General features: G+C 40.1%; 7 protein-coding genes and 1 long non-coding RNA gene across 16 annotated transcripts; 1 reads left to right on the top strand and 7 right to left on the bottom strand.

Annotated features, from left to right (window-relative positions):
- Positions 1-235: 235 nt before the first annotated feature.
- On the bottom strand, positions 236-4,254 carry LOC140785515 (myosin-binding protein 3-like). 9 transcript variants are annotated; one of them, XR_012108472.1, is made up of 5 exons: positions 2,922-4,254; positions 2,658-2,795; positions 1,155-2,539; positions 676-828; positions 236-580 (listed from the first exon to the last, which is right to left on the bottom strand). XR_012108472.1 is itself a non-coding variant. In XM_073133364.1 (4 exons), exons 1-3 carry the CDS (start codon positions 4,000-4,002, stop codon positions 1,182-1,184), a joined length of 2,577 nt encoding a protein of 858 aa, XP_072989465.1. In that variant the 5' UTR covers positions 4,003-4,254; the 3' UTR covers positions 236-828; positions 1,155-1,181. The 9 variants fall into 9 exon arrangements, 8 of the variants coding, with proteins under 8 accessions (XP_072989465.1, XP_072989466.1, XP_072989467.1 ...); XM_073133364.1 differs by having other exon boundaries at positions 236-828; XM_073133365.1 differs by having other exon boundaries at positions 236-828; positions 1,155-2,536.
- A 1,694-nt stretch (positions 4,255-5,948) lies between these two features.
- Positions 5,949-7,854, bottom strand: LOC140785712 (F-box/LRR-repeat protein At3g26922-like). Its single transcript, XM_073133679.1, has 2 exons — positions 6,944-7,854; positions 5,949-6,863 (listed from the first exon to the last, which is right to left on the bottom strand). Exons 1-2 carry the CDS (start codon positions 7,799-7,801, stop codon positions 6,279-6,281), a joined length of 1,443 nt encoding a protein of 480 aa, XP_072989780.1. The 5' UTR covers positions 7,802-7,854; the 3' UTR covers positions 5,949-6,278.
- A 910-nt stretch (positions 7,855-8,764) lies between these two features.
- LOC140787057 (uncharacterized) lies at positions 8,765-10,981 on the bottom strand. Its single transcript, XR_012108741.1, has 3 exons — positions 9,974-10,981; positions 9,402-9,520; positions 8,765-9,289 (listed from the first exon to the last, which is right to left on the bottom strand). It is a non-coding gene; the product is annotated as an uncharacterized lncRNA (long non-coding RNA).
- Positions 10,982-12,075: 1,094 nt separating this feature from the next.
- Positions 12,076-13,534, bottom strand: LOC140786957 (uncharacterized). Its single transcript, XM_073135681.1, has one exon. It carries the CDS (start codon positions 13,338-13,340, stop codon positions 12,294-12,296), a length of 1,047 nt encoding a protein of 348 aa, XP_072991782.1. The 5' UTR covers positions 13,341-13,534; the 3' UTR covers positions 12,076-12,293.
- Positions 13,535-13,610: 76 nt separating this feature from the next.
- On the top strand, positions 13,611-16,827 carry LOC140786956 (zinc finger protein VAR3, chloroplastic-like). The gene is made up of 6 exons (XM_073135680.1): positions 13,611-14,350; positions 14,902-15,019; positions 15,160-15,503; positions 15,987-16,103; positions 16,174-16,272; positions 16,383-16,827. Exons 1-6 carry the CDS (start codon positions 13,875-13,877, stop codon positions 16,660-16,662), a joined length of 1,434 nt encoding a protein of 477 aa, XP_072991781.1. The 5' UTR covers positions 13,611-13,874; the 3' UTR covers positions 16,663-16,827.
- A 400-nt stretch (positions 16,828-17,227) lies between these two features.
- LOC140786932 (uncharacterized) lies at positions 17,228-18,149 on the bottom strand. The gene is made up of 4 exons (XM_073135650.1): positions 17,896-18,149; positions 17,741-17,816; positions 17,476-17,648; positions 17,228-17,391 (listed from the first exon to the last, which is right to left on the bottom strand). The coding sequence occupies exons 1-4, from the start codon at positions 18,006-18,008 to the stop codon at positions 17,316-17,318; spliced, it is 438 nt and encodes a 145-aa protein (XP_072991751.1). The 5' UTR covers positions 18,009-18,149; the 3' UTR covers positions 17,228-17,315.
- A 585-nt stretch (positions 18,150-18,734) lies between these two features.
- LOC140787086 (basic blue protein-like) lies at positions 18,735-19,609 on the bottom strand. Its single transcript, XM_073135839.1, has 2 exons — positions 19,203-19,609; positions 18,735-19,094 (listed from the first exon to the last, which is right to left on the bottom strand). Exons 1-2 carry the CDS (start codon positions 19,372-19,374, stop codon positions 18,895-18,897), a joined length of 372 nt encoding a protein of 123 aa, XP_072991940.1. The 5' UTR covers positions 19,375-19,609; the 3' UTR covers positions 18,735-18,894.
- A 2,280-nt stretch (positions 19,610-21,889) lies between these two features.
- LOC140787763 (chemocyanin-like) lies at positions 21,890-22,689 on the bottom strand. Its single transcript, XM_073136857.1, has 2 exons — positions 22,279-22,689; positions 21,890-22,186 (listed from the first exon to the last, which is right to left on the bottom strand). The coding sequence occupies exons 1-2, from the start codon at positions 22,460-22,462 to the stop codon at positions 21,987-21,989; spliced, it is 384 nt and encodes a 127-aa protein (XP_072992958.1). The 5' UTR covers positions 22,463-22,689; the 3' UTR covers positions 21,890-21,986.
- Positions 22,690-23,176: the final 487 nt, after the last annotated feature.

Below are 23,176 nucleotides of genomic sequence, written 5' to 3'. Positions count from 1 at the left end.
CAAAAGAATAACGGTATGGTTCTCTCAAAAAGGTGATCTTACTATAGGGGATAAGAGTACAAGTGCACAACACACTGGGTGCTGTGTAAATGCACTAGCTGTGACAATACAAATTGCATGATAGCAAAATTATGTCATATTCCTGGATTACCCACATGGCCACATTCAGAAAGGTCTCTTTTAACCAGACCAGATAGAAGTAATCAGCTAAATTACTCAAGTTGCAAGAAAACAGTGATTACAAATTGATCATGGCCAAAGGTACAAAATGGGTTTGAAAATTATAGGTGGAACAAGAAGCACACAAAGTTCGGCAAAGGTATCTTACATGTATTATGTACTCAAATGCAATACCCAAATAGAATCAAACAAGAAGTACTTCCTCTCCAAGGAAAAAAGAAAGAAGGAAACAACTAAAGAAGCTGCACTCTGTCTGCTTTTTCTTTTAAACTGCTGCATATACATGGACCAGGAGCTGGCACTGGAATATGTGACTTTGGCCAACTTTGAAGACAATGATTTCTAATAGACTGGCATCATGAATAGCTTGCCCACCACTATTAGGCTCATGCATTTTGCACTATAGAAAAGATAATGCAGATCCTATAATCAATATGAGAGCCCAAATAACATGCTAAAGCAGCAAAGAAAGAGGGGACCAGGAGCTCTTTCGACCTGGCATGACCGAACTTCCACATGACACCACAGTGACAAACTTTCATGTATAAGATCCTCCCCAATGTAGCCTCTGTTGGGATTAATGACCTTGAATTGTTGCAAGACTTAACCAACATCTTACTTCTTTATCATCAATCATGCAATCACTATCTGTCAACAAGATTAATTTCCCAAAAATAAAAAGTACTGCTAAAAGAGCTGTTGATGCAAATTTGGTAGCTATGCATTAAAAAGCTAGTGCCGATGACATGAAGCTTGGTGGTGCAAGATTTCTAGAATGCTATAAAGATAAGAGAGATAACCTTCTCCCCTTTTGAAACAGAGAATGTTTAAAATAGAACTTGATATACTAGGTCGTGTGAACTTGCGGAAGTTAATAACCAACAAAAACTCCTTCACATTCACTGAGGAAAGAGAAATTTGCAGTATTAAAACTTCGCAAGCTCATGCCCTCAAAAGTCAAAATGAGAGGTTACCTTCATTTGTGCTGAATAGGCTAAGAGTTAAGCTAGAACATTCCCAGCATTCTTTGCCCGAAGTTCCATGATTCTGAGTTCATGAAGATGTTGCAAAATTTTTCGAAGAAGATACACTCCCTCGTCGCCTTCCGTTAAGGATTTGATACAATGCTTGAGAAATTCTGAGTCCGCCTCAAGAGCCTGTAGCCTCCTATAGATATTATCAACATTCTCTGTAAATGCAATCTTTTCTTGCTCTTTCACAAGCCTGGAAACAGATTTGGGTGAATTGTGGTCTTCAGCTGTCCCCTGCTTCATGCTATGTTCAAAGTGTTTTTCCTCAGTGATGGCATCAAAAAGTGGTAGAAGTTTAATTCCTCTATAATTTGCATCCATTCCATTATAGTGAAGCTTATGGTTATTATCCAAATTATATGGGTAACCATTCATGGAACCATGTAAAGTATCAGCTAAAAACTCATAGTCCTCATTTAAATCATGGTGGTTTTCTTCTGAGGTATGATCTGAGTGACTGTTTATGTTACCCAAATCTTCATCTTCCCATGTGAACAGCCTTCCCTCTAACACCTTGAGTTGTTCTAGTATGAAAAGCCTCTCTTGCTCAAAATCAGCAAAGGACTCGTCAAGTGTAATTAGATGCTTTGCAGTTTCATAATCTGTTCCAGAACTTAAAATGACATCAGTAGAAGAGTTTTCATTGCTTGGATTAATTCGGAATGCAGAATCATCCGGCTCACAGTAATCAAAAGAGAGGTCATCACTGTCTGTGGCACTGGACGAGACAGAAGACATTCTTTTTATCCCATTGGCCATATGCAGTGCCATCCTTCTCCTTTCCTTGGCCTCATAAAGCAGAATCTTCTGTCTATACACTTCCAGTTCCTTCTCTAAAACTTGCTTCTCCTTCTCCCTCTTCACCATCATCTCATTCAAAAGGTGCAAGGCTTCTTGATCATACTCTGATTGCTCTTCCATCATCCTCTGATATTGCAATGCTTCCATCTGCATCGCAGCTCTCTCCTCTTGAAGCCTAGTTATCATTGCCATGGTCTGGTTGGCAGCTATAGCAGAAGCATTTCTCTCCTCCTCAAGTTCACAATACAATGTGTTCAATGCTTTACGTTCTGCTCTAAGAGCAGATTTTAGGTGATCGACAGTTAATGGCTCATTACCCTCGATATCACTGGCCACACTTTCATCTAATGACTCAATCCAAGTTTCCTTTCGTTCAAATTGAAACCTTTTATGCAAACCATGAATACCTTCAATATAAGTTGGTGTCTCTGGTGCTCTCTGCTCTTCAATCTCATGACATTCAGAAGATAAATAGTCTAAGCTTTTGAGAATATTCACCACTGGCTCTATTTCAGCTGCTGCTACTTCTTAAAAAAAGATAAATCATGTAAGAGAACAAAAATAAAGCAAATGGTGTCTTGTACTCTTAACTTCATAAGGAAGATTGTAATAATCAATAGTTTCAGGGATCAAAATAATTGCTACCTTGGTCATTATCAGTTGTTTCCTTATTAATTTCTGGTAGCAGATAGTCTATGCCCAATGAGAGATGAATTGGCTCCTCAACATGAATCTGATCGACCTGTTCGTCCATTTCTGTGAATTTGCTATCTTTCTTAAAAGCTATATTTATCAATCAGAAGAAAACATTTCAGAAGATAAATAGCAAAATATATACTCGTGGATCTATAAGAAATCACACACAAAGGAGAGAAAACTAAACATTTCTGTGATAAGAACGAAAGTTACCTCGTGTCCTGACAAATTCTTCTTCAGCTGCTGATGCTTCCACAACAACATCAACACTCCCTCCAAGACTCAAAGAAGCCGGTAGAGGGATGGCAGATTCATGATCAGATGAACAAAAAAAAATGTTGGTCATCCCAGCCACCAGCACCAGAGAATGTTCTTGTGCATCAGCCCTTTCTATTAAAGAATTCTCTTCAAGATTCATAGGAGTTACAAGAAGAGTAGCTGAAGAATTCTCTTTAGCAGTGTCAGTCCATTCAGTAGGAGAATCTAACATCATCTTTCCCTCCACAATTCCTCCAATATCAAAATCACTAATTTTGTTCTCTGCGCAATTATGGTCCATCTCTCTATCATCTGCTCCACAAAGCTTCGATGAGACAAGGTTCTTCTTCATCATGGTCATTACGTTGATCACCTCCAGCGGAACCAAACGTTCCTCATCAACCATCCTGTCAGATTGCGAACCCGAAACTCCCGAGGAATAATCCTCAGATAACTCAATGAGGGTTTTACCTTCCTGCTCCAGCTCCCCACCTGCTATTTCTTCATCCCCATCAAGACATACCATCTTCCCCTCATCCGCAACCTGTTCGACGAAATGCGCATCCTGGGCATACTCCAAAACACCCCAAGAAGGATCCAAGAAGAAGAAAGGCGAGTACAACTCATTCTCCATACCCACCTTGCAGCAAGAACACCTCAGGTCCTCTTCCGCCTCGGTCCCACTCCTCTCCGGCATTGACGGCGAGCAACCCTCGCACATGACGGTGGCCTCCGCGAGCCTCCGGTGGTGGGAGCAGTACCCCAAACTGGAGACCTCCTCGGCATGGGCATCGCAGAGGAGGTTGCGGTAGCCGAGCCGGCCTTCCTCGGGCTCGAAGAGGTGATCAATGCGCGAGCAAAAGAGGCATGGGGGCTTGAGGCCAAAGAAAGATGCGAACTTGGTGATGAGATAAGAGAAGAGACCATTGACGAGGAGGAGGGCTATTAGTATCCATTCGAGGACTGCGTACACAAGTATAAATGCCATCCTATGGGTGTTCCCATGTAGCATGGCGGCAAACTTGTTCGCAGCCATTGGACCCTCCTCCTTGCTCTCTTTGTTCCACCTCCCAATCTATGGGATTGGATAGGAGTAGGATGTAAAGTTATAATTTTTGACAGAGAAACTTCGTACAGGGAAGAGATATGTATTGATTGGTGGGCAGGAGGAGAAAGCTTTTAATGGCGATGGAAATTGAGACCAGATAGTAGAAATATTAGAATTCGAGGAGGAAGAAGAGGGAGTCAGAAAAGTGATGCAGTAGCTTTAGGTGGGAAGAGAAAAAGGATGCTGTGGGGCCAGGGAAGAACAGAGAAGCAAATGTTGGGTATAAAAGAAAGGGAGAGTCGGGAGAATTCAACAATTATTGGCTATTTTCCCAAATAACCACACCAAAAAAAAACTATCTTATCGTACTATATACTGGCCATAACGTATGGAAGGTAATAAAGAAAGAACAAATGTATGACTTAGTCTAGTCCTCATTAACACGTAGAAAACAAAGGAGAAGACAACATAAGTGGGCTGGCTGCTATTGGATTGTATAATTCGTCTGAAACTGTCAACGGCCCAGTTGCATGAATCTAGGACAAGATCAAGAGTTTGGGGAAGAAGTCAAAAGACTATATATTGGACTCGAAACTCAAACTTTGATCCCAATTTCAAGCCATATTAATTCATGCAGGAAGAGGTTTGCTCGACTTTACCTGCATTTACATGTGGAGATCTCCCTTTCTGACTCGGCTAATAGTAGATAAATTAGAAAAGTTGATGCACAGGAACAAACTTCCATATCATACTACTCTTGAGATTTAAATTTTATACAGCTGCTTGTTGCCTTGTGAAAGTATATAACAAGCAGAGATATGAAAGCATAATAAAATACACTATCAGTACTTATGAATCACAAACTAATGGGTTGACAGAATATTCAGAAATCTTATCATAACATTGATACTGGTACCTCCTCACAAAAATTAATAATGAACCTCAACATACTTCCTCCATGACATGTCAGACCTTTTGTAAGATCAAATCTCAAAACATTGTTAACAGAAATTTGTAAGATGATACAAAAAGTAAAGAAAGCAATTATAACACCAAGTCTTTTTCCTTCTCTTCACATAATCACATCTCATCACATAAAATCATCCTAAAGCTACAAGAAACCTGTACTTGATCTTGCAACAGGACATCAAAGCTATTGATATTCTCAGAGACTATGAAACAAGAACGCTTCTCGGCAAATGCCAAGCGAGCGAATCCCATTACCTACACTTCTTCTGCATAACGTACGCTTTCATGAAACAAAGACTAATTATTAAATAACAAAATAGTAACTCACTGCTAAAGCGAAGGTGATTCTTTCTAGTGGTCCATGCCGAAAGAGAATATTTAGTTTATTCCATCATTGAATTGGATAACTAGAAACATATAAAATAATGTATCATGAACATAAATGAGTAAAAGTATTGTATCTCAAGAATCATTACACCAATTAGGTATGGAATTGGATTGACATGATATTTAGATACGTTGTTCGTTAGGAAAGGAGCTCTTCAACGAATTTAAAATTTTGATAATTGACTAGGTAGATCATAAGATATAGATGGTGATCTCGAAATATTATATTGGGATTTCGTAAATTGAGATATAAACTCCTAAGTATGAAATGAAGATAATAGGTTGACGATGATGAGGTGGCACCGAAAAGGGTGGTGGTTGTGGAAAATACTAAGGAGGGCTATATGAAAGTGGAGATGGTTGATAATGGTTGGTAGTTATAGTTAATAAAGAAGATGAAGAGGGAAAAGGAGGAGGGTGCTGCAAATCGAGGAGGTAGGCAACAATGATAACGCTAAGTAGTGGTTAAGTTAGCTAAAGCTTGGAGGGGTCGTACAAAAGAGAGAACAGAGAGGAAGAGAAATAAGCTAGAATTTTCAATAATCTAAAAATTCTTAACTTAGGTGCGCACCACAACATTTATAAGTAACTCATTGACTTGACTCAATTAGTTGAATCAAACATACTTAAATCCAACTAATCCACATAAATAAATAACTAATACAAGCAAAGGACTAAAAAACAAATACAACTATCATTCAGCCTAATCTGCGAATAAGCAAATACAAAGCAAATGCAAATAGATAACTAGTCAGAGAGGCTAGATATCAAATACCCCCTGTCTCTCTATAGGGCCCAACCCAATGTGGTTGGGCTCGCCTAATGGCTGAATCTTATCAATATACCAAATGTATCACTAATAGTGTAATACAGTCTAAGAAATTATACAGATCCTAAACCATATGATCTTAATCAGATTCATCATTTGAAAACATTTCATCCTTGGGGCAAACATCGTCATACTCTGACAGAGAAACACATGCAGTAGGAGAAGCTATACACCAGGAATTGACCTCTTGTTGCATCCAATGTAGCTTGTCTTCCCCATTTGGTTCATAGATTAAGGACATGGATTGCAAATTCACCGCCTTGACGAGCAAGAAGCGCATTAACCGATTTTCGAACCTCTTGCCGGAGTACTCGATCAAGTTCACCATCTTGAGACTGGGCAAGGTGTACCCAACACCCTCGAATTCTTCAAGGGGATCGTCGTCGTCGTCCTCGACGTTCTCCGCCTCACCCTCCTCAACAACATCCACCCTATTAACATACGAAACAAAGAAGGCAATGCGAGACTCGAACACATGGATACAGAGTAGCTGAAGACTGGGACAGCTTTTGAGGGCGGAGGCAAGGGCACGAATGGAAGCTCCAGTGAACGGCTCGGACTTCGAACTAGAATCGCCCATGAAGGAATTGGGGATAGGCCACAAGTGCAGGTCTTTCAGACTATTGAAGGCGTTAATTCGCCGAGTCCCCAGGTCAAGGAAGAACTTGAAGAAGAGAGTATAAAGCGATAAGCCCCAGAAAAGAACAAGAAAACAAACCACTGAGAAAATGGGGAGTAACCTACACGAAGGAACCAAGTGTCGATGCAGAGTATTTTTGCGCCGGAGATGGTGGAAATGAGCTCCTCCCATTGGAGGCGGTTATTGAAGTTGCATGACTCGTTGGACCGTAGGTTTGCCTCTTCTAGATTGGGGATCCCATTCAAAGGTCCGAGAATTGAGAGAGGACCATTGTATTTGAGAACTCGGAGGTTGGAAGCAGAGACGATCTCGAACCGACAGAGCCCGAAGCACTTGTGAACAACTAATTCCCTCATCACAGGGGAGGAAATGGCGAGCCGACTCACACTCCTGCAGAGTGTCAGGGTGAGATTCTCCAACGAAGGGAGACATGCGAGCAAGGCGTTGAGGTCGCCGTTGGAGAAGTCGACCCGGTCGAAATCGAGGGTTTGTAGTGAAGGGAGGACGACGGGCGGCATCGGAGAAGGGAAACGGCTGCACTGGATCTTGAGAGATGATATGGAGCTGCACTCGAAGAGAAGAGGGGGGAGGTAAAAGGGCGGACTTTCGTAGTGGCGACGGATGACGAGAACCTCGACGGCGCGCTCAGCAGCGAACCGGATCCAGCGGGTGAGGGCATCGCCGGCGTCGTGGGTTGGGAAGATGGCGGACCTGAGCTTAGGGATAGGGGAGCAGACGTGGAGGCAGTGGTCGACGATGGAGGCGACGTCGCGGTTGTCGGACTCGTCGAAGGAGAACTTGAAGCGGAGGACGGGATTGGAGCACCAGAGGCGGCGCCACCGCGAAGATAAAACGCTGGTGCGAACGGCACCGTCCAAGGGGAGGAAGGAGAGGACGTGGTGGAGTATGCCGTCCGGGAGACCGCTGATGCGGTCCGTGGCCATCGTCGCCGGAGACAACATGTTCGAGAGCGGAAGAGAGACCTGGAATGGACTCTTTTTTAAATATGCCACAAGACCACAAGAGGGAGAGAGGGGGAGACCATATTTTAATCTTAAATGGGAAAGATCGTAAAAAGCTCAAATAATAATCAGACCTAAGAGAAGGTTGACACAATAGAAAATGTACTTAGTTTTCAGTATTCTATCTAATCAACTATCTTAATTTCTTAAATAATAATAATAATAATAATAATAATAATAATAAGCTGGATATTCAGTAAGTAAACCTACTATAAATACAATATTCAAGATTTTTCAATACTATCCAAACCATTGTACATAAATTATGAATATTACTTTAAATTGCATATCATTATCATATATGTTGAAATTAATATCTTGGATACATATTCTAAATCATGGCCACATTGTATTACTAATCACTATCATGTTAGCGTCCCAGGTTTTTTTTTTAGATAATCGATCTGACTAAGATCAAGTAGGAACCTCTATAGTACCATCTATATTTTTATCTTATAAGATACTCTCACATTATAATTATCATCTATATTTTATTTGCTGGAAATTAAAATAAAAATATAATAAATCAGATATATCCCATTATCTAAAATAAATAAATGTTCTAATTGTTCAATAAAATAAAACTAATAGCAAATAAATAAATTACACTTTTTCCCCAATTAGTTTGTCTAACAAATCAACATTACATTTTGGTAATTAGAGTAGTGCTTTGTCAAGTGAGATGCTTGATGGTTGGTAAAAAAAATATTATACAAAAAAATAATAAGTGATTTTATTCATATAAATCTTATTTAACTATCAGTTTTTTTTTTCTCTAATCCTTCTCTTTATAGAAGAAAGATACTAAAGCCCTAATGAGATTTGGTCATAATCTCACGAATAAAACTAAATCTCTCATTATTTATATGAGATCTCTAATTCTTTATTTATAAATTTCAGATTGTCGATAATAATTCCTTGTTTTGAGTTTATTAATGTTTCATTCAAACTTACATTCCCGCGAGAAAAAATTTACGAGTGAGAGAGACTTTGTTCCATGACCTCCTTCACAAGAATGCTATGCTCCCAAATAACTTTCTAAAGCAACAGATAAAGAGGAGGGCCAGGAACTCTTTCCTCATGGCAGAGACTTATTACGTGACCTCCTTCACGAGAATGCTATGTTTCCAAATAATTTGCTAAAGCTAAAGTGACCAAGAAAGAAAGAGGGGAGCAGGAGCTCTTTCCCCTGGCATGACCAAACTTCCACATGACACTACGAGCCTCTCCAATGTAGCCTTCCTTTGGGATTATTGATCCACCTTGAATTGTTGCAAGACTCTGACCAACGCTTTACTTATCAATCACCGACCAAGATCGAATCAATAAATACCGGTAAAATAAAAAGACAGTGCCCTGACAGTATGGAGCGTGATAGTGCGAGATATCCAGCATGCTATATAGATAAGAGGGGATAACGCTGTTCTTCTGCATTAAAACACAAAATGTTAGAAATATATAACTTGATATACTAGATCGTGTGAACTTGCAAAAGTTTATGACCGGCGAAGGAAAGAGAATTTTGCAGTATTGTACTCACCAAGTTTATGTACTCAAGTCAAAATGAGTAGTTATGGAAACAGATTTGGGCGATTATGATCTTCAGCTGTCATTTCCTTCGTGCTGTTTTTTCCACGGTGATGGCATCAAAAACATGATCTGTTCCAGAACTTTAAAAATGACATCAGTAGAAGAGTTTTTGATTGCTTGGATTAGTTTGGAATGCAGAATTATCTGGCTTGCAGTAACCAAAAGAGAGGTCATCTATGCTTGCTGTTTAAATGCCATTCGAAAATATGGACAGAGAGCAAAGTTTCGAAAATTTATTAAGGAAGGATTTGAGCGTAAAACAAGGAAGAAACTTGCATATCATCGGTCTGAAATAAAAAAGCTCAGCATAGCAATTGCAGGACATGGCTCAATATCTTCATGATTAATGCTCTATGGTTATGGATACTATTACACAGCTGCTTGTTTCTTTGTCAAAGTAACTAACCAGCAGAGATACAAATGCATAATATAATACTATCAATACTTATGAATCACAAACTAAAGGGTTAACAGAATTTTCAAGAATCCTATCATAACACTGAGAAGAGAAACTAAATTAACCTTGATGCTGGTACCTCCTCACAAAAAATGATAATGAACCTCAACATACTTCCTGCATGACATGTCAGATTTTTTGTCAGATCAAATCTCAAAATATTGTTAACAGAAGACTGTAAGATGTTACAAAAGTAAAGCAAGATGGATCTGGAAATCAAGAAGCTAACAATACTGTTTTAGAGTCATTATACCACCAAACATTTTGTCTTCTCTTCACATAATCACATAAAATCCTCCTAAAGCTACATGAGGTGATGTAACTGCTCTTGCAAGAGGACATCAAAGCAATTAATATTCTCAGAGACTATAAAACAAGTATGTTTCTTGGCAAATGCCAACCAAGCGAATCCCAATAATTACACTTCATCTGCATAATGTATGCTTCAAGAAAAAAAGAATCAACTATTAAAATAACAAACATTACGAAAGTAGAGATGATTCTTTCTAGTTGTCCATGCGGAAAAAGAATATCCAGTTATTCCATCATGAATATCGCATCATTAAATTGGATAACTAGAAACATAGAAAACAATGTATTATGAACATAAATTAGCAAAAGTATTGTACCTCAAGAATCATAACATGCATAAGTATGGAAATAGATATTCTACGATACAACCCTAGAGACAACAAAAAAGCTTTTGAGCAATAAAACCATGAAAGGCAACTAGAAGAATCCAACAGAAAAAAGCAACCTCAGTCTCATTGCTAACAGTTACATTGTTACTGCTAAAAGTTTGCCATTTTGTGTGAGCTCCACTCTGACAAGTAGGGGTGAAAATGAGTCGGATTAACTCCGATCCGACCTGTTATCCGACCCGATTTGGATCGGATTCGGATAGAAAATTTCTATCCAATTTGGATACGGAAAGTTTTTGAAAAAAAATCGGATACGGATTCGGATACGGGTTGTATATATTTTTCGATTCGAATACATATATCGGATATCCGTTTACCCTTTTTTAAAATAATTTACAGTTTTTAGTTTACTTATTTAAATAGTAAATATTAATATTGTTACTAATAATGCATTATATATTATTTATAGAGATTAATTTCTTTAATTTTACATATTTGACATACAAAAAATTTATTTGTTGTAAAACTATTAATATTTTTGTATTAATTATATCTAAATAAAATATTATAATTCTTTTAAATTTAATTAATATCCGTTTAAGATCTAATTCTCTATTCGAAAATTATCCGTATCCATTTAGTTAGGATATAGCTTTAAATTTTGCTATCCGTCCAATATCCATATCCAAATCTGTATCCGGACTAAAAATATGGATCCGGATATAGGTTAAACACTACCCGATCCGTTTTCACTCCTACTAACAAGCCATTTTCGACCTACAAGATATACTACTCGCAAAACTGAATAGATGCATGTGTATCAGTCTTAATCCTCTGCTTCGGGTTCCTCTTTTATCACCTAGTTTAAACCCTGTTGCTAGAGGATTGTGGCAATGTCTTGAGGTCAATACAAAGTTTAGCATAATATAAAAAAACACCATGTCTAAAGTTGCATCTCTAGGACAAGAGGAGAGTTGATAAAATACTAAACTGAACAGATGCATGTGTATCGGTCTTAATCCACTGCTTCAGGTTCCTCCTATATTGCCTAGTTTAAACCCTGTTGCTAGAGGATTGTGGCAAATGTATTAAGGTCAATACAATGTTTAGCATAATATATAAAAAACACCATGTCTAAAATTCCATCTTTAAGATGAGAGGAGAGTTGATAAAATACTAAAGTGAAGATGCAAGGAAATTATCCCAGAAAAAATGACACCTTTGTAGATAATTAACTATTTCTGTACTTATAGCTGATGAAAAACACAGCCTGTACCACTCCAAGCAGAACCAATATAGTACTACTAACCAAATCTACAAACCAAAAGTTCAGGTTGCATTGTGGCAGCTAGAGAAGGCATAATTTCTTATCAAATTTGTCTTGCGAACGAGAATACTTGTTAGCATATGTTTATACTCTTCTTCAAGATGACAACCAGTAGATAGTAACGCCATACAAACGAAAGCTAGAAAAGCAAGAAATCGATAAACAATCTTACCGTCCAGTTAAATGCCACAAACAAACATTTCTTCCAAAATAAGTTGTCATTTACTTCACTGATCAATAGCCAAACACTTGTTATGCGTCCAGAAACATAAGAAGCAAGCTAACTATAGGTAGATGACAGATTTACAGACGGAATACAAAAAAGGAATCAAAATACGAATAAAGTTCAAAGAGAAACTACTGGCGCATCCAATCCATCTTCTTTACAAGATAAGCAAGAATTTAAACTTTCCAAGTTCAATGTTCCACCGCATCCTCGAGAACCAACCTCATGCGCCGAGCCAGCACATCCAACTCCGCAACGCGCTGCGCTCTCCACCTCTTCGAAATGTCATTCTGATCCACACTGGCCGTAGAGGTATCCCCAAGGGTCAACTGCAGTTCCTTGAGACATTGTTCAAAGACATCCAACACAGTTCTTGCAAGCAGATTCTCATGTCCCTCCTTGGCAGCACCAGCTGCTGTTACAGGAAAAGGCTCCTCTTTTACAGGCACAGGGTGGGAGTTAACAAGAATGGTATCATTAAGGAGGGGTTTTTCCTCCGTAGGAGTAGTAGTGTTGTTATTAGTGATAGGAGGAAGAGAAGGAGGAGGAGTAACTGGAGGGTTGGCGTCGAGACGGGGACGAGCGGATGGGGCCCGGGGATTAGGACGACGTCGCTTGTTCCCCCCGCCGCCTGGGGCAGCGACATCGGGAGAGGAGAAAGGCGAAGAAGAGGCATAGGAAGGATGCCAAAGGCGAGTACAGAGGTGGAGGAGATCGCGATCATGCGGCGCGAGGCGAGACGGATCCTGGCCGCGCGCGACGCGGCCTGACATGACCCGAAACTTCTTGCGGAGCCGCCGCAGCTTCTCGGAGAGCTGCGACCGGGTGTAGGGCTGCGGCATCGACTCGGAGAACTGGTCGTAGAAGAGATTGAGATCGCGTGGGAAGACCAAGCCCTGGGACCAGCATCCAAGAAGGCCCTGAAGGAACCGGATCTCGTCGGACTCCGACCATATCCGGTGGAACTTGAACGGCGGCGATCTGGAATCCTCCTCTCCGGCGGCGGTCTCGTCGTCGTCGGCTTCGTCGTCGTCGAAGGAGGCGTCGTCGGGGACGTCGGAGAGGGGATTGGGGGAGTCAAGGGGGGTGGTGGGATCAGGAGGGAGTAGGGGGTTCTTGCGCTTGATGGGAAGCTTGCGAGCGGAGGTGAGTTTGGGGTTGGATTGGAGAGGTGGGGTCGGGGTCGGGGTCGGGGTCGGAGTTGGAATTGGGGTTTGGGTGGGAGCAGGAGTAGCCATGGCGAGCCGGATCGGGGAAAGGGAAGAGGTGGGGTGAGGCGAGATAGATTTGTTTTTGGGGGGGTTGGGGAATTGAATCTGGATTCGAGATGAGGGCAGGCAACGAGTTTAGATTTGGGGGGGGGGGGGGGCGATTGATTTGGGTAGGTAGGGTAGGGAGAAGGGTTAGGGTTTGTTTCAGGGGGGGACGGAAAGTAATCAAGAATCGAAGACACGAAGATGCGGACGCGGTCAAACAGGTTTCGGTGCCAGGTGGACTGCGGCCCAAAAGGTTGGTTTTCCCAATTTCCCTGCTAAATTCCTCGTTCGACCAAGTACATATTGATTTCGACTTGAAAATATTTGGACCTTTATATTTGGTCCTGAGCCTGGGCCTGGGCCTGACCCAGCCCAACCTCATCTAGTTCCAAGATGCTGCCACGTCACCCTTTCCTCATCCTCATGGCCATGGTTAACAAACCTTAAACCCCCTTTGGCCTTTCACCTATTGTGCTTAAAACCCTACCCTTTCATTTCTTCACACCGTCTCTTTACATGGCTTCCGCGACTACGAGGCTTCTCCACCTCAGCTCCTCTCTTCTCCGTTCCTACCGTCGCAAGAATCCCTTCTATTTCACCTCCTCCTCTTCTTCCCACTTCCGCCTCTTCGCCATCTCTCCCCTCCGCCCTGTCCCTAAACCCACTCTTCCCACCCTTCGATTCTGCGCCAGTAGCGCCGTCGATGCTTCCCCGCAGGTCGCCGATGAGGCACCCGCCGTTATTACCGCCTCAGAATCCCACCCGTGGCCGGAGTGGGAGGTGTTCCTGGAGAAGCTGAAGAGCAAGGGATACTTCGAGAGACCCCCTCCCGCCGGCGCAGCCGAGGTCGAAGCCCAAGGTGTGAGCTCCACCGCCGCAGCGGAGGTCGAGGCCCAAGGTGTGGTCTCTGCCGCCGCAGACCCTTTTTCGGATATGAATCGGGTGAAGAACGCTTGCCTCAAGTTCGCCCGCGAGCGGTTCGATATCCTCAGGTTCGTCACATATCCTTTGTTTGATCGGATGTTATGATGGCGGCGATCGTTGTGCTACTGTTTTCTTTTGATCCAGCAACCTATCATGCAATTGTGTTGGTGATCTTTTGGATTTCTTTTGGATAATCACAAATGACTACTTAAACGGTCGTGTTTTTACCCCGGCATTATGGATAGACAGAACAATTTGCTTATTGAAAACTACGACATGAGTATGGAAATGCAATTTGTATCCAATTGATTTTGTAGTTGTTTTGTGTGCTTTTGGGCTAATTTGCTCTGATGTATGTTGTTTCAGAATATGGAAGAGTTGTATGGTTAGACTTAGTTAAGTCTTTTTGACAAAAAGCCGCAGCTTTCATTGAAACTTAAAAACCCGATAACCTCTATCCCGGAGATTAACAACAACACATTAACCAACATGTAAGATAAGAATTTACCAAACCATTGGTCCAATTATCTGTGTAGTTCTTATTTCCACAGTTGTTTTGGATTTATTGTAAGATATACCACCATGCATTTGTTATGGCCCAGTATGTCTCTTCTTGCAGATCCCTTCCTAAGAGTGATATCCAATCTGTTGTTGAGTGTGGATGCCCTAATCTATTCCGAAAAGCTGTCAATTCAGCAAAAAGGTTGAGAGCATTTTTGCAGCTTGATGAAGGAGATGTAAGTTGATTTACTTCAAAGACTGAAATCATTTAAATTTTATACTATTTTGATTCAGGAGTTGAAAATAATATTCGCTTGATCAAGTTTATGCATAACAGTAGACTTATAAGCTAGCAGTGTAACTCGTGTAATTGCAGGTATGCAGTGCTTGCAATCTACGTGGATCTTGTGATAAAGCATATGTCGTAGCAAAGGAAGATGAAGGAGCTCGTACAGTGGATTTAGTGCGTATTTTAATGACCTATGCAGTAAATCCAGTCAGCCTATCAGGAGGCGAATCTTCTGTCAAAGAGAATGTTCAGGAGTCTGCGAGGAAGCTACTTTCAGAGCTTATTAAGCTTAGTGACACAACAATTGATCCATCCCTTCCAAAACCTGCAGTGAATTCCCCCATTCAAAAGGAACCATCTAAAAAGATCGCCGAGAACAATAAGAAACAATCTGGTGTTGAAATGAAGAGAGGCGATTGGTTATGCCCCAAGTATGTTCTTGTACTACACTTGTTCCTTTAACAATGTTTTTGCTACATTTAATTTCAGTAAGAAATTAGTAAATTGTAGTTAACAAATATTCTGGTTCTTTTCACAGACCTCTTATCAAACTTAACTCTTCAAAAACTATATGTACTGGTGATATCATTCTCCTTTCAGACATCTTTATATCATAACTGACACTTGCTATTCCATTATTGGTCATGCAATCTTTATTGGAACACTAAAATTGAGCTCTGCTCTGATTTCAGCTGATACTGGATATTATCTGCTAGCTACTTTAACTGTTTTTGAATATTTTGATACTATGGATATTTATCCGCTTCGTAGTTTTCCCAAAATCACTTGACAAGTAACATGGTTATTTCTTATGCCTCTTATGTAAGCATCCATGGATAATCTAAGGGTTATAAAGGTCAGACATTTAACACACATCCTTAAAGATCTAATAAACAGCTCTCTTTTTTTCTCAGCTGCAACTTTTTAAATTTTGCTCGAAATCTCCGTTGCCTAGAATGCAAAGAAGATGGCCCAAAGAGAGTTGACTCTGGCAGTACTGAAATGAAGTTGGGCGACTGGACTTGCCCACAGTAAGTCTTTCAAAAAAAAAATCCCATCTCCAAGGACTGAACAGACTCATCCATTTCTTTGTTTGTCCAGATGTCAGTTTATGAATTTCTCCCGCAACAAGAAATGCTTCCGTTGCCAAGAATCTCGACCCAAGAGGCAGCTCAACCCAGGGGAATGGGAATGTCCCTCGTAAATTTCTGACACTCTTTCTCATTGTTCTAACTTCTTTTTTTCAAGTACCTTTGAAGCCTAATCTATCACTGGGATGTTGACTTGGGTACAATTGTTTTTTTTTCTAGATGTGATTTTTTGAACTTCAGAAGGAACAAGGTCTGTCTGAAGTGCAATTGCGACCGCCCAGCAGAAGAAGAGGGAAGTCAGTTTGAAGACCATGTATGGAAGAAGCCGAAGGAGTTCACCAAGCGTAACACTTTCAAGTTTGGAGAAAACGACGATGAGGCAGAAGAAGATGATGACATTTTACCCCTTGAAGGAGAGCGCAAGTTTGTGGTAAGCAATAGAGCAACAGATGCTGAGAGGAGATTGACTGCCGCGAGAAAGCGAAGTTCCCCATCATGACCTATATATTTGGAGATTATATTTGTAACAAAAGTTTCTGTATTTGCTAGAATTCTTCTTAACAGTTTTGGATGTTCGTCTGCTTCTCATTTTCTTATATTCATATGTTGTGAATTGTACTCAACATATATGGTAAGCTATCAACTTCATTGTTGTTTTTGTTGATGTTCATCTCTGTTGCATTTCAACAATATATGCTTCTTCTTATAATCAATAGAGAGTTCCCTAATCATTAGGCTATCATCCTACTGTTAAAAGGTCAGATTTATTGATGTTCTCAACCAGATATTGGATTTCCAATATAACTATTGGACTGAGAAGTGTTTATAAAAATGAATTCTGCTATAACAATTCTGTTTGATGAAATTGTGTGGATCATGAAACTCTTCCTTAATAATTTTAGTCAAACCACAAGATGCAATTCACCTTAGATATTATGTACAGTCAATTCATGCAAGTTGACATTTGGGTATTAAAAAGTAAATGTATGTGGCCCATGTAGTCTTAGCACACAGAAATTAAGATGTCCTCCACCAGAATAGATCAGATAATAAAACCATATATATTTCTCTCCAAAACCCTTCATTTATTCTCGAACACACAGTTAAAACGGCATCAAAACAAATTCATAACACTCCATCTCACAGCAGCACTCAACGGAGTAGCAGATTAACCCCAAAGGAAGCAGTGCAAAATATGAGCCCAAACAACGCCAAGAAGCTAAGCCCCCTGTTAAGACGAACAACCATGAGAAAACACGAATAAATCTAAAGACAAAGAGACGAATAACTCAACCAGAAAGCGGATAAGTACCCGAGCTTGAGGCGGTTATCAGGAGAACCAGTGGAATAACCTTTGAAGTAGAAGAAACGACCCACGTTATACAACCCACCGAGCCCAGCCGCAATGGTCGGCCACTGCAGCCCACCAACCAACAGCATCACGAAGAACGCCGGCATCATCTCCAGCGAGTTCTGGTGCCCTCTCTGTCGTAAAAAAATAAAAAATACTAACAATATACGACATATTCAGCTCTGATAGCATGCTAACATATTCCAAGTTAGTATAAAATACGTACCTGGACGCAGTTGAATATCTTCGCATCCTTGTTCTCTGATTCAGTTGCATACATTGTGGGATAGAACACCTTGTACCTGATGCCAAACTCTTAGTAAGAAGTATATGACCAAAAAGAGTAGTATTACTTTGGATTGTGAGGAAAATGGCGATTACTTTCTCCGGGCCTTGCCCACTTGAAACGCCATCCAGAAGTTGAGAAAGGCATAGAGAACAAGCACAAGGACAACATATCCATACTCCTTTGGGATCTCCATTGTCACTGCCATCTCTCTCTCTCTCTCTCTCTCTCTCTCTTGATCTGAAGACTGAGTTGGGTATTCTTCTCTATCTCTTTCTCTCCTTTCTTATCGTAAATGTGACCGTGGATTCGAGGTTAAGAAGACGCTGAAACTTGCCATCTGCCTTCCGGCCCAAGCAACTTTGACCAAGTTTAGTTAGTAGTAAATTCGAATTTGGACCAACGTATGAAACTGAGAGTTTCGTGGCTTTGGACGGAAACCACGAGGCGCTAATCCCGCAAATTTAGTTAAATTGTTGCCTAATAAGTTGTATTAAGATTCACATTAAACTTTTCCGTAGATTACTTCGTCTCTGACGTACGTGATGACGAAACGGAGGTCAACAAGCAATAAAATAGATCCCACCCACCTGGTCAACTAAGCGCCGCTGGTTTTTAATATGACTTTATTGCAAGTCTTTAATTGGGGCCTCGTTCCCATTTCCTCAAAAATAATTCCTCTTTTTATAATCGTAAGTGGATCAACTTGGCATTAATGACCCAAATCTAGTAGTAAATGCGTGTTATGTTTTCATTATATTTTTCATCTAAAAGAAATATGAGAGAAATTTTAATTTACTAACATACTATCTTAGTCTCTCTCTCTCTCTCTCTCTCTCTCTCTCTCTCTCTCTCTCTTTTTTTTTTAAAAACTTTTAGGAGTGTTGAAGTATAATTATCTCAATAAATAATTTGTCGTCAATTTTCTAAAAGAAAAACCAAAACCAGAAAAGCGTTGAAAGTTCATGATCTAACGACCAAACCTCAGTTTATTTAACATCGATCTTGCACACTCATACAACTCGACTCTCTCACCAGACGAATCCATCCTGCATGCATGCATGCATAATTATATATATTAATTAATTAATTTGTTACACAGCAGTGACAGCAATCTTCATCCCAGACTCACAGTGGCCAGCAAAGTTGCAGACGAAGTAGTTCGTCCCCTTAACAAGCGTGACTTCATCACTCCCGGAGCTATAAACCTTTGCACCTCCCGGAGTAGTGCAGCTACTATAACCAGCCGAGCTCACAGCAACCACATTGTGCACCGAAGGATCGTAGTTGAACACTAATCCAATCAAACATATATATAATTGAATGATCAAAACAATGAAGCAAAAGTTAATTATACGTCGATCGACTCAAGAGAAAATTAAGATGTGAGAATTTAATTCACCGAGCACGTCGCCGGCCATGAAGCTCTTCCCCTTCGGCCAGCTGCTCGCGCCGAAGCTCCAACCGGAGCTGTCTCCGACTGTGAACTTCGCGGATTCGGCACGGAGAAGGAAGCATAGGAGGATTAAGATGAGAGCTGTTCCTTGCCCTGCACTGCCACTTCCCATGGCCATAAACTTTTCTTGTTCAAGAGCTCGCTAGCTAGCTAGCTACACTATTACAAGAATAGAGGGAAAATGAGAGTTTTTAAGACTTGCGTAATTGTGTTTACATATATATATATATGCATATGGAGGGGAAATGAGACATGCGTGAGACAATGGTATGATTGAAATTGGCCAACCACCCAAAGAGACCAAAATCTTGGGCCCGTGGGTAGTTGCACTAAGAACTTTAATGATGCATATATTAGAGTGATGAGTGCGTTAAAAGACAGGAGGAAGGACAAAAATTGTTCATATTGCATTGAATGGGCGTTGCTATTCTATGAAGAGGACATGAAATTGATGTAGTTAGCCTACCTCATTGAATTAATGTCCAAATTCTTAATATGCATTGGTTCTGTATCTATTAGCTTAAGTATTTATCTCTATCGTAACATTATATCAGAGCCGTGATATAGAGGGACCACGTACATATACATCTTCTTATATGCATCCATCGTCTATGTCCGTGAAGTATTAGTAAGCTGCACGTGAGGAAGCCTATTATTACACGGTAATATTCATACAAAAAACAACGTTTTCTTTAATTATTTGAGCACTATTTTAATCGACGAGTAGGAAGAATGGCAGTGTTGTCATGAGCAAAGAGGGCCATAGAGTCTACAACATTGCAAAAAATTCAAGATGGCGATGAGCAAGTGGTGAGCAAAACAAAGTGGCTGAAAACTCACCAATGTTCAGAAGCGGGTCAGAAGCTGGCATTACGAAAGATATATATGCCATTGAGACATGAGTGTCCTTGAAGGTCATCAAAGCTTTGGGAGACTTGGGAGTGAGTGGGTTTGCAGTGCGCATGCACGAGAGACTGCTCGATTGTGACAGAATGATCACTCGCTCTGCCAACACAATGTCTTTAAAACTCGTCATGGTGATTTGCTTTCTCAATAGCAGTGTAATATCTCTCTATCTCAACATACATAAGATATGACATTAATATATCAAATGTTGATAATATTGGTGGAGCTCGATCATGAGAAGACTTAAGCAGTACATTCGATAGATACTACATATATTCAAGCTCATGTCAAGTTGAGTAACAGGGACTGCAATCTTCATTCCTGCACCATGGTGGCCAACAAAGCTACACACACACACACATACATATGTATATACATGAAACAACTACTCCCCCTGCACTATCCATTGTAGCCGGCGGCGCCGACGGCGATCATGCACGCTATGCGACGAAGGAGACATTGTAGCTGGCTTCCTCAGTGAACTCAGTGTGGGTAAAGAGGAAGATGAGAGCCATCACAAGAACCCTTTCTTTAATTGCCGCCTCTTCCCTGAGACATTATGTTTAATTCCTACAAAAGCTAATTAAGGAAGAGATTTTAATGAGTTCTCAACTTCTCATTACTTCTATGGCAAATACATATATACCTTGTTTGTTTGTGAATATACTAATTAAAATGATGTCTACTTAGAAGTTTGGAAGAGACAAAAAGCTTAAGAAGACATGGGCTCGTGATAGTAATTAGATGATTCCTTTTGGAATTCGAGTCCATTGCCACCCGATGTCGTGGGTTATTATTTTGGATCCAAGTATCCAACCTTATTAGATTAGCATTCATTAATTAATAGCAGGCAATCCGATTCCCATAGAAAGGACTTGGAGTGCTTATTTTACAAAGAGATCACGAGATGGCATTCAGCTTTTGGCCCTTCTCCTTTTCTAAGAAGACAAGATCCAAAAACTTTTCTCATTGTACTTTTTTTTCCCAACATTGTACTTAATATATATGCAAGTTATTCCAATATTTTTATATAGAATTTTTTTCACATATTTGCCCGCTACAAGCTTCTAAAATATTATAATTATCATTACATTCCTTAAAGAATTAAAGTATTATGATTGTCACTAAACTATTTTAACTCTTATTTCACAATTACTAAAATATCATAATTATCATTACATCTTTGTTCCATTTATTGTCATTTGCATCTTTTAGATATTCACGGTTTAACTACTTATACTATTTTCTTAAACTTATATAAGAACACTATTACAAGTTTAGGGTATATAGTTTTTAATTATAAAACCAATATGGTGGTATAATAATAAATTAATATATTTGTGTGATATAAAAATTAAAATTTTTTAAAAACATATTAGTAAATAATTAATATAATTTTTATAGTGGATGAACTAGGTGGGAAGAGAGGAGAGGGAGGAAGAAGATGATTGAAATAAGAATTAATTAAAACAATATTTTTCCAAAGGGTAAAATAATAATTAAATACTAATAAAAATATTGGATGGAAGAAGAGAGGAGAGGAAGTTATGTATAAAACTAATATTGAGATATGTTGTTATTTGATTACTATATTCGAATAAATCTTACCAAATTGGAATAAACTTATATAAGATTATTCCATAACCTAACAGCCATAAAGCTAATATATATAGCTAATGTTGTTTAATAGGGTGATTAATATCATTCTCAAACCCACGAAACAAAACTTTAAACCCAACTCCTAACTTTATTCGTTACTTAGTTCACACATACATAATAAAGCACGACAATGACTTTGTTTGATTAAATGCCTCAAACATTATCTCACACAGCAGTGATCGCAACCTTCATGCCCGCCTCGCAATGGCCGACAACGTTGCAGATGAAGTAGTTCCTCCCCCTCCTTAGGGTAAAGCGATCGTTCCCGGACTTGAAGACCTTCGAGCCCCTCGTCGTCTTGCAGCCGTTGTAGCCAGCGGCGTCAACAGCAACCACATTGTGGACTCCCGGGTTGTACTTGAAAACTGAAGGAAACCGAGAACACAAGCTATTTAAACAAGCCCATACAGATCCAAGTGAGCTAAGTGCTCTCGGAGACAAAAGGTCGAACATTTACCGAGCACGTCGCCGGCCCTAAAGCGCTTCCCGTTGGTCCAGGCAACCGTGTTGAAGGTCCACCCACCGCTGTCTCCGACGGCGTACACCGCCGACTCGGCGATCCCCGCTTGTAGGAGGAGGCAGAGAAGAAGAGATAAACCAAGAATAGTCACTTGCCTTGCACTGCCGCTTCCCTGAGCCATAGCTCTCAGTTCAAGTAGCACAAGGTGTTTGTTGAAAAGCCCAGGAGAGAAGGGTCGGTCTTATAAGGACGCATACAAGTGGTGCTGGGAAAGGGTAAAGGGGAAAGGGGAAAGGGGAAAAGGGTGTGCCTACATACACTATAGCCTGTCGGATTGAAAGCAAAGGTCTAAATGAAACTGCCAACTACCCATAAGGGCCATTATTTTTGGATCAGAGAGTTTGTTTCAAGACTTCAATGTGGGTACTATATTATGAATATATAGCCAGATAATGCGACAGCACTGAGACTCTGAGAGGCATCAAGTCGTTGCTTGGTAGAGTGGGTGATGATGATTCATGGATTGGAAAGAATAGGGACACTTGCTCGATGTGGATTGGGAGGCCATTAATGGGATCTGGACTGCGATGGCAATCATTTAAACCAACTCAACTTATGCTAGATTCCAACTTCCAAGCGTCAATGATTTGGACCAGTCTACTACCCCATAGTCATCAATTGGTCACCATAGTTTTTTACCTTACTACAGTAAAAAGTATTTTCTAAAATATAATACCATTTAAATTATTTTTTAAACTAGTACTCACTTTCTCCCACAGTAATTTTTTAATTAGTTTTTAAATAAGTTAAAATATAACGAAAAAGTTTAGATTATCTAACTTTGTGTTAGATTATCATTTTGGTCACAAAGTATGTTACCGTAAAGATATAAAAA

This window comes from Typha latifolia, chromosome 4 (assembly GCF_019914945.1).
Source record: "Typha latifolia isolate L0001 chromosome 4, TyphaL0001v2, whole genome shotgun sequence".
Lineage (NCBI taxonomy): Eukaryota > Viridiplantae > Streptophyta > Magnoliopsida > Poales > Typhaceae > Typha > Typha latifolia.
The sequence above is the reverse complement of the archived record's forward strand: the minus strand, read 5'-3'. Positions and strand labels throughout refer to the sequence as shown.

Bases quoted from the DNA above. Each gene is read 5' to 3' on its own strand.
- LOC140787086 (XM_073135839.1), bottom strand. From the start codon at position 19,374: ATGGCCATGGGAAGTGGCAGTGCAGGGCAAGGAACAGCTCTCATCTTA. The intron at 19,095-19,202 runs GTGAATTAAATT...TGATTGGATTAG, and splicing joins CATGGCCGGCGACGTGCTCG to TGTTCAACTACGATCCTTCG.
- LOC140785515 (XM_073133364.1), bottom strand. From the start codon at position 4,002: ATGGCTGCGAACAAGTTTGCCGCCATGCTACATGGGAACACCCATAGG. The intron at 2,796-2,921 runs GTAACTTTCGTT...TGATAAATATAG, and splicing joins AGAATTTGTCAGGACACGAG to CTTTTAAGAAAGATAGCAAA. The intron at 2,540-2,657 runs GTAGCAATTATT...TCTTTTTTTAAG, and splicing joins AACAACTGATAATGACCAAG to AAGTAGCAGCAGCTGAAATA.
- LOC140786956 (XM_073135680.1), top strand. From the start codon at position 13,875: ATGGCTTCCGCGACTACGAGGCTTCTCCACCTCAGCTCCTCTCTTCTC. The intron at 14,351-14,901 runs GTTCGTCACATA...CTCTTCTTGCAG, and splicing joins GAGCGGTTCGATATCCTCAG to ATCCCTTCCTAAGAGTGATA. The intron at 15,020-15,159 runs GTAAGTTGATTT...GTGTAATTGCAG, and splicing joins TGCAGCTTGATGAAGGAGAT to GTATGCAGTGCTTGCAATCT.
- LOC140786957 (XM_073135681.1), bottom strand. From the start codon at position 13,340: ATGGCTACTCCTGCTCCCACCCAAACCCCAATTCCAACTCCGACCCCG.
- LOC140787763 (XM_073136857.1), bottom strand. From the start codon at position 22,462: ATGGCTCAGGGAAGCGGCAGTGCAAGGCAAGTGACTATTCTTGGTTTA. The intron at 22,187-22,278 runs GTAAATGTTCGA...GGTTTCCTTCAG, and splicing joins TAGGGCCGGCGACGTGCTCG to TTTTCAAGTACAACCCGGGA.
- LOC140786932 (XM_073135650.1), bottom strand. From the start codon at position 18,008: ATGGCAGTGACAATGGAGATCCCAAAGGAGTATGGATATGTTGTCCTT. The intron at 17,817-17,895 runs GTAATCGCCATT...GTTTGGCATCAG, and splicing joins GTGGGCAAGGCCCGGAGAAA to GTACAAGGTGTTCTATCCCA. The intron at 17,392-17,475 runs GTACTTATCCGC...TCGTCTTAACAG, and splicing joins GATAACCGCCTCAAGCTCGG to GGGGCTTAGCTTCTTGGCGT.
- LOC140785712 (XM_073133679.1), bottom strand. From the start codon at position 7,801: ATGTTGTCTCCGGCGACGATGGCCACGGACCGCATCAGCGGTCTCCCG. The intron at 6,864-6,943 runs GTAGGTTACTCC...CTCTTCTTCAAG, and splicing joins TCGACACTTGGTTCCTTCGT to TTCTTCCTTGACCTGGGGAC.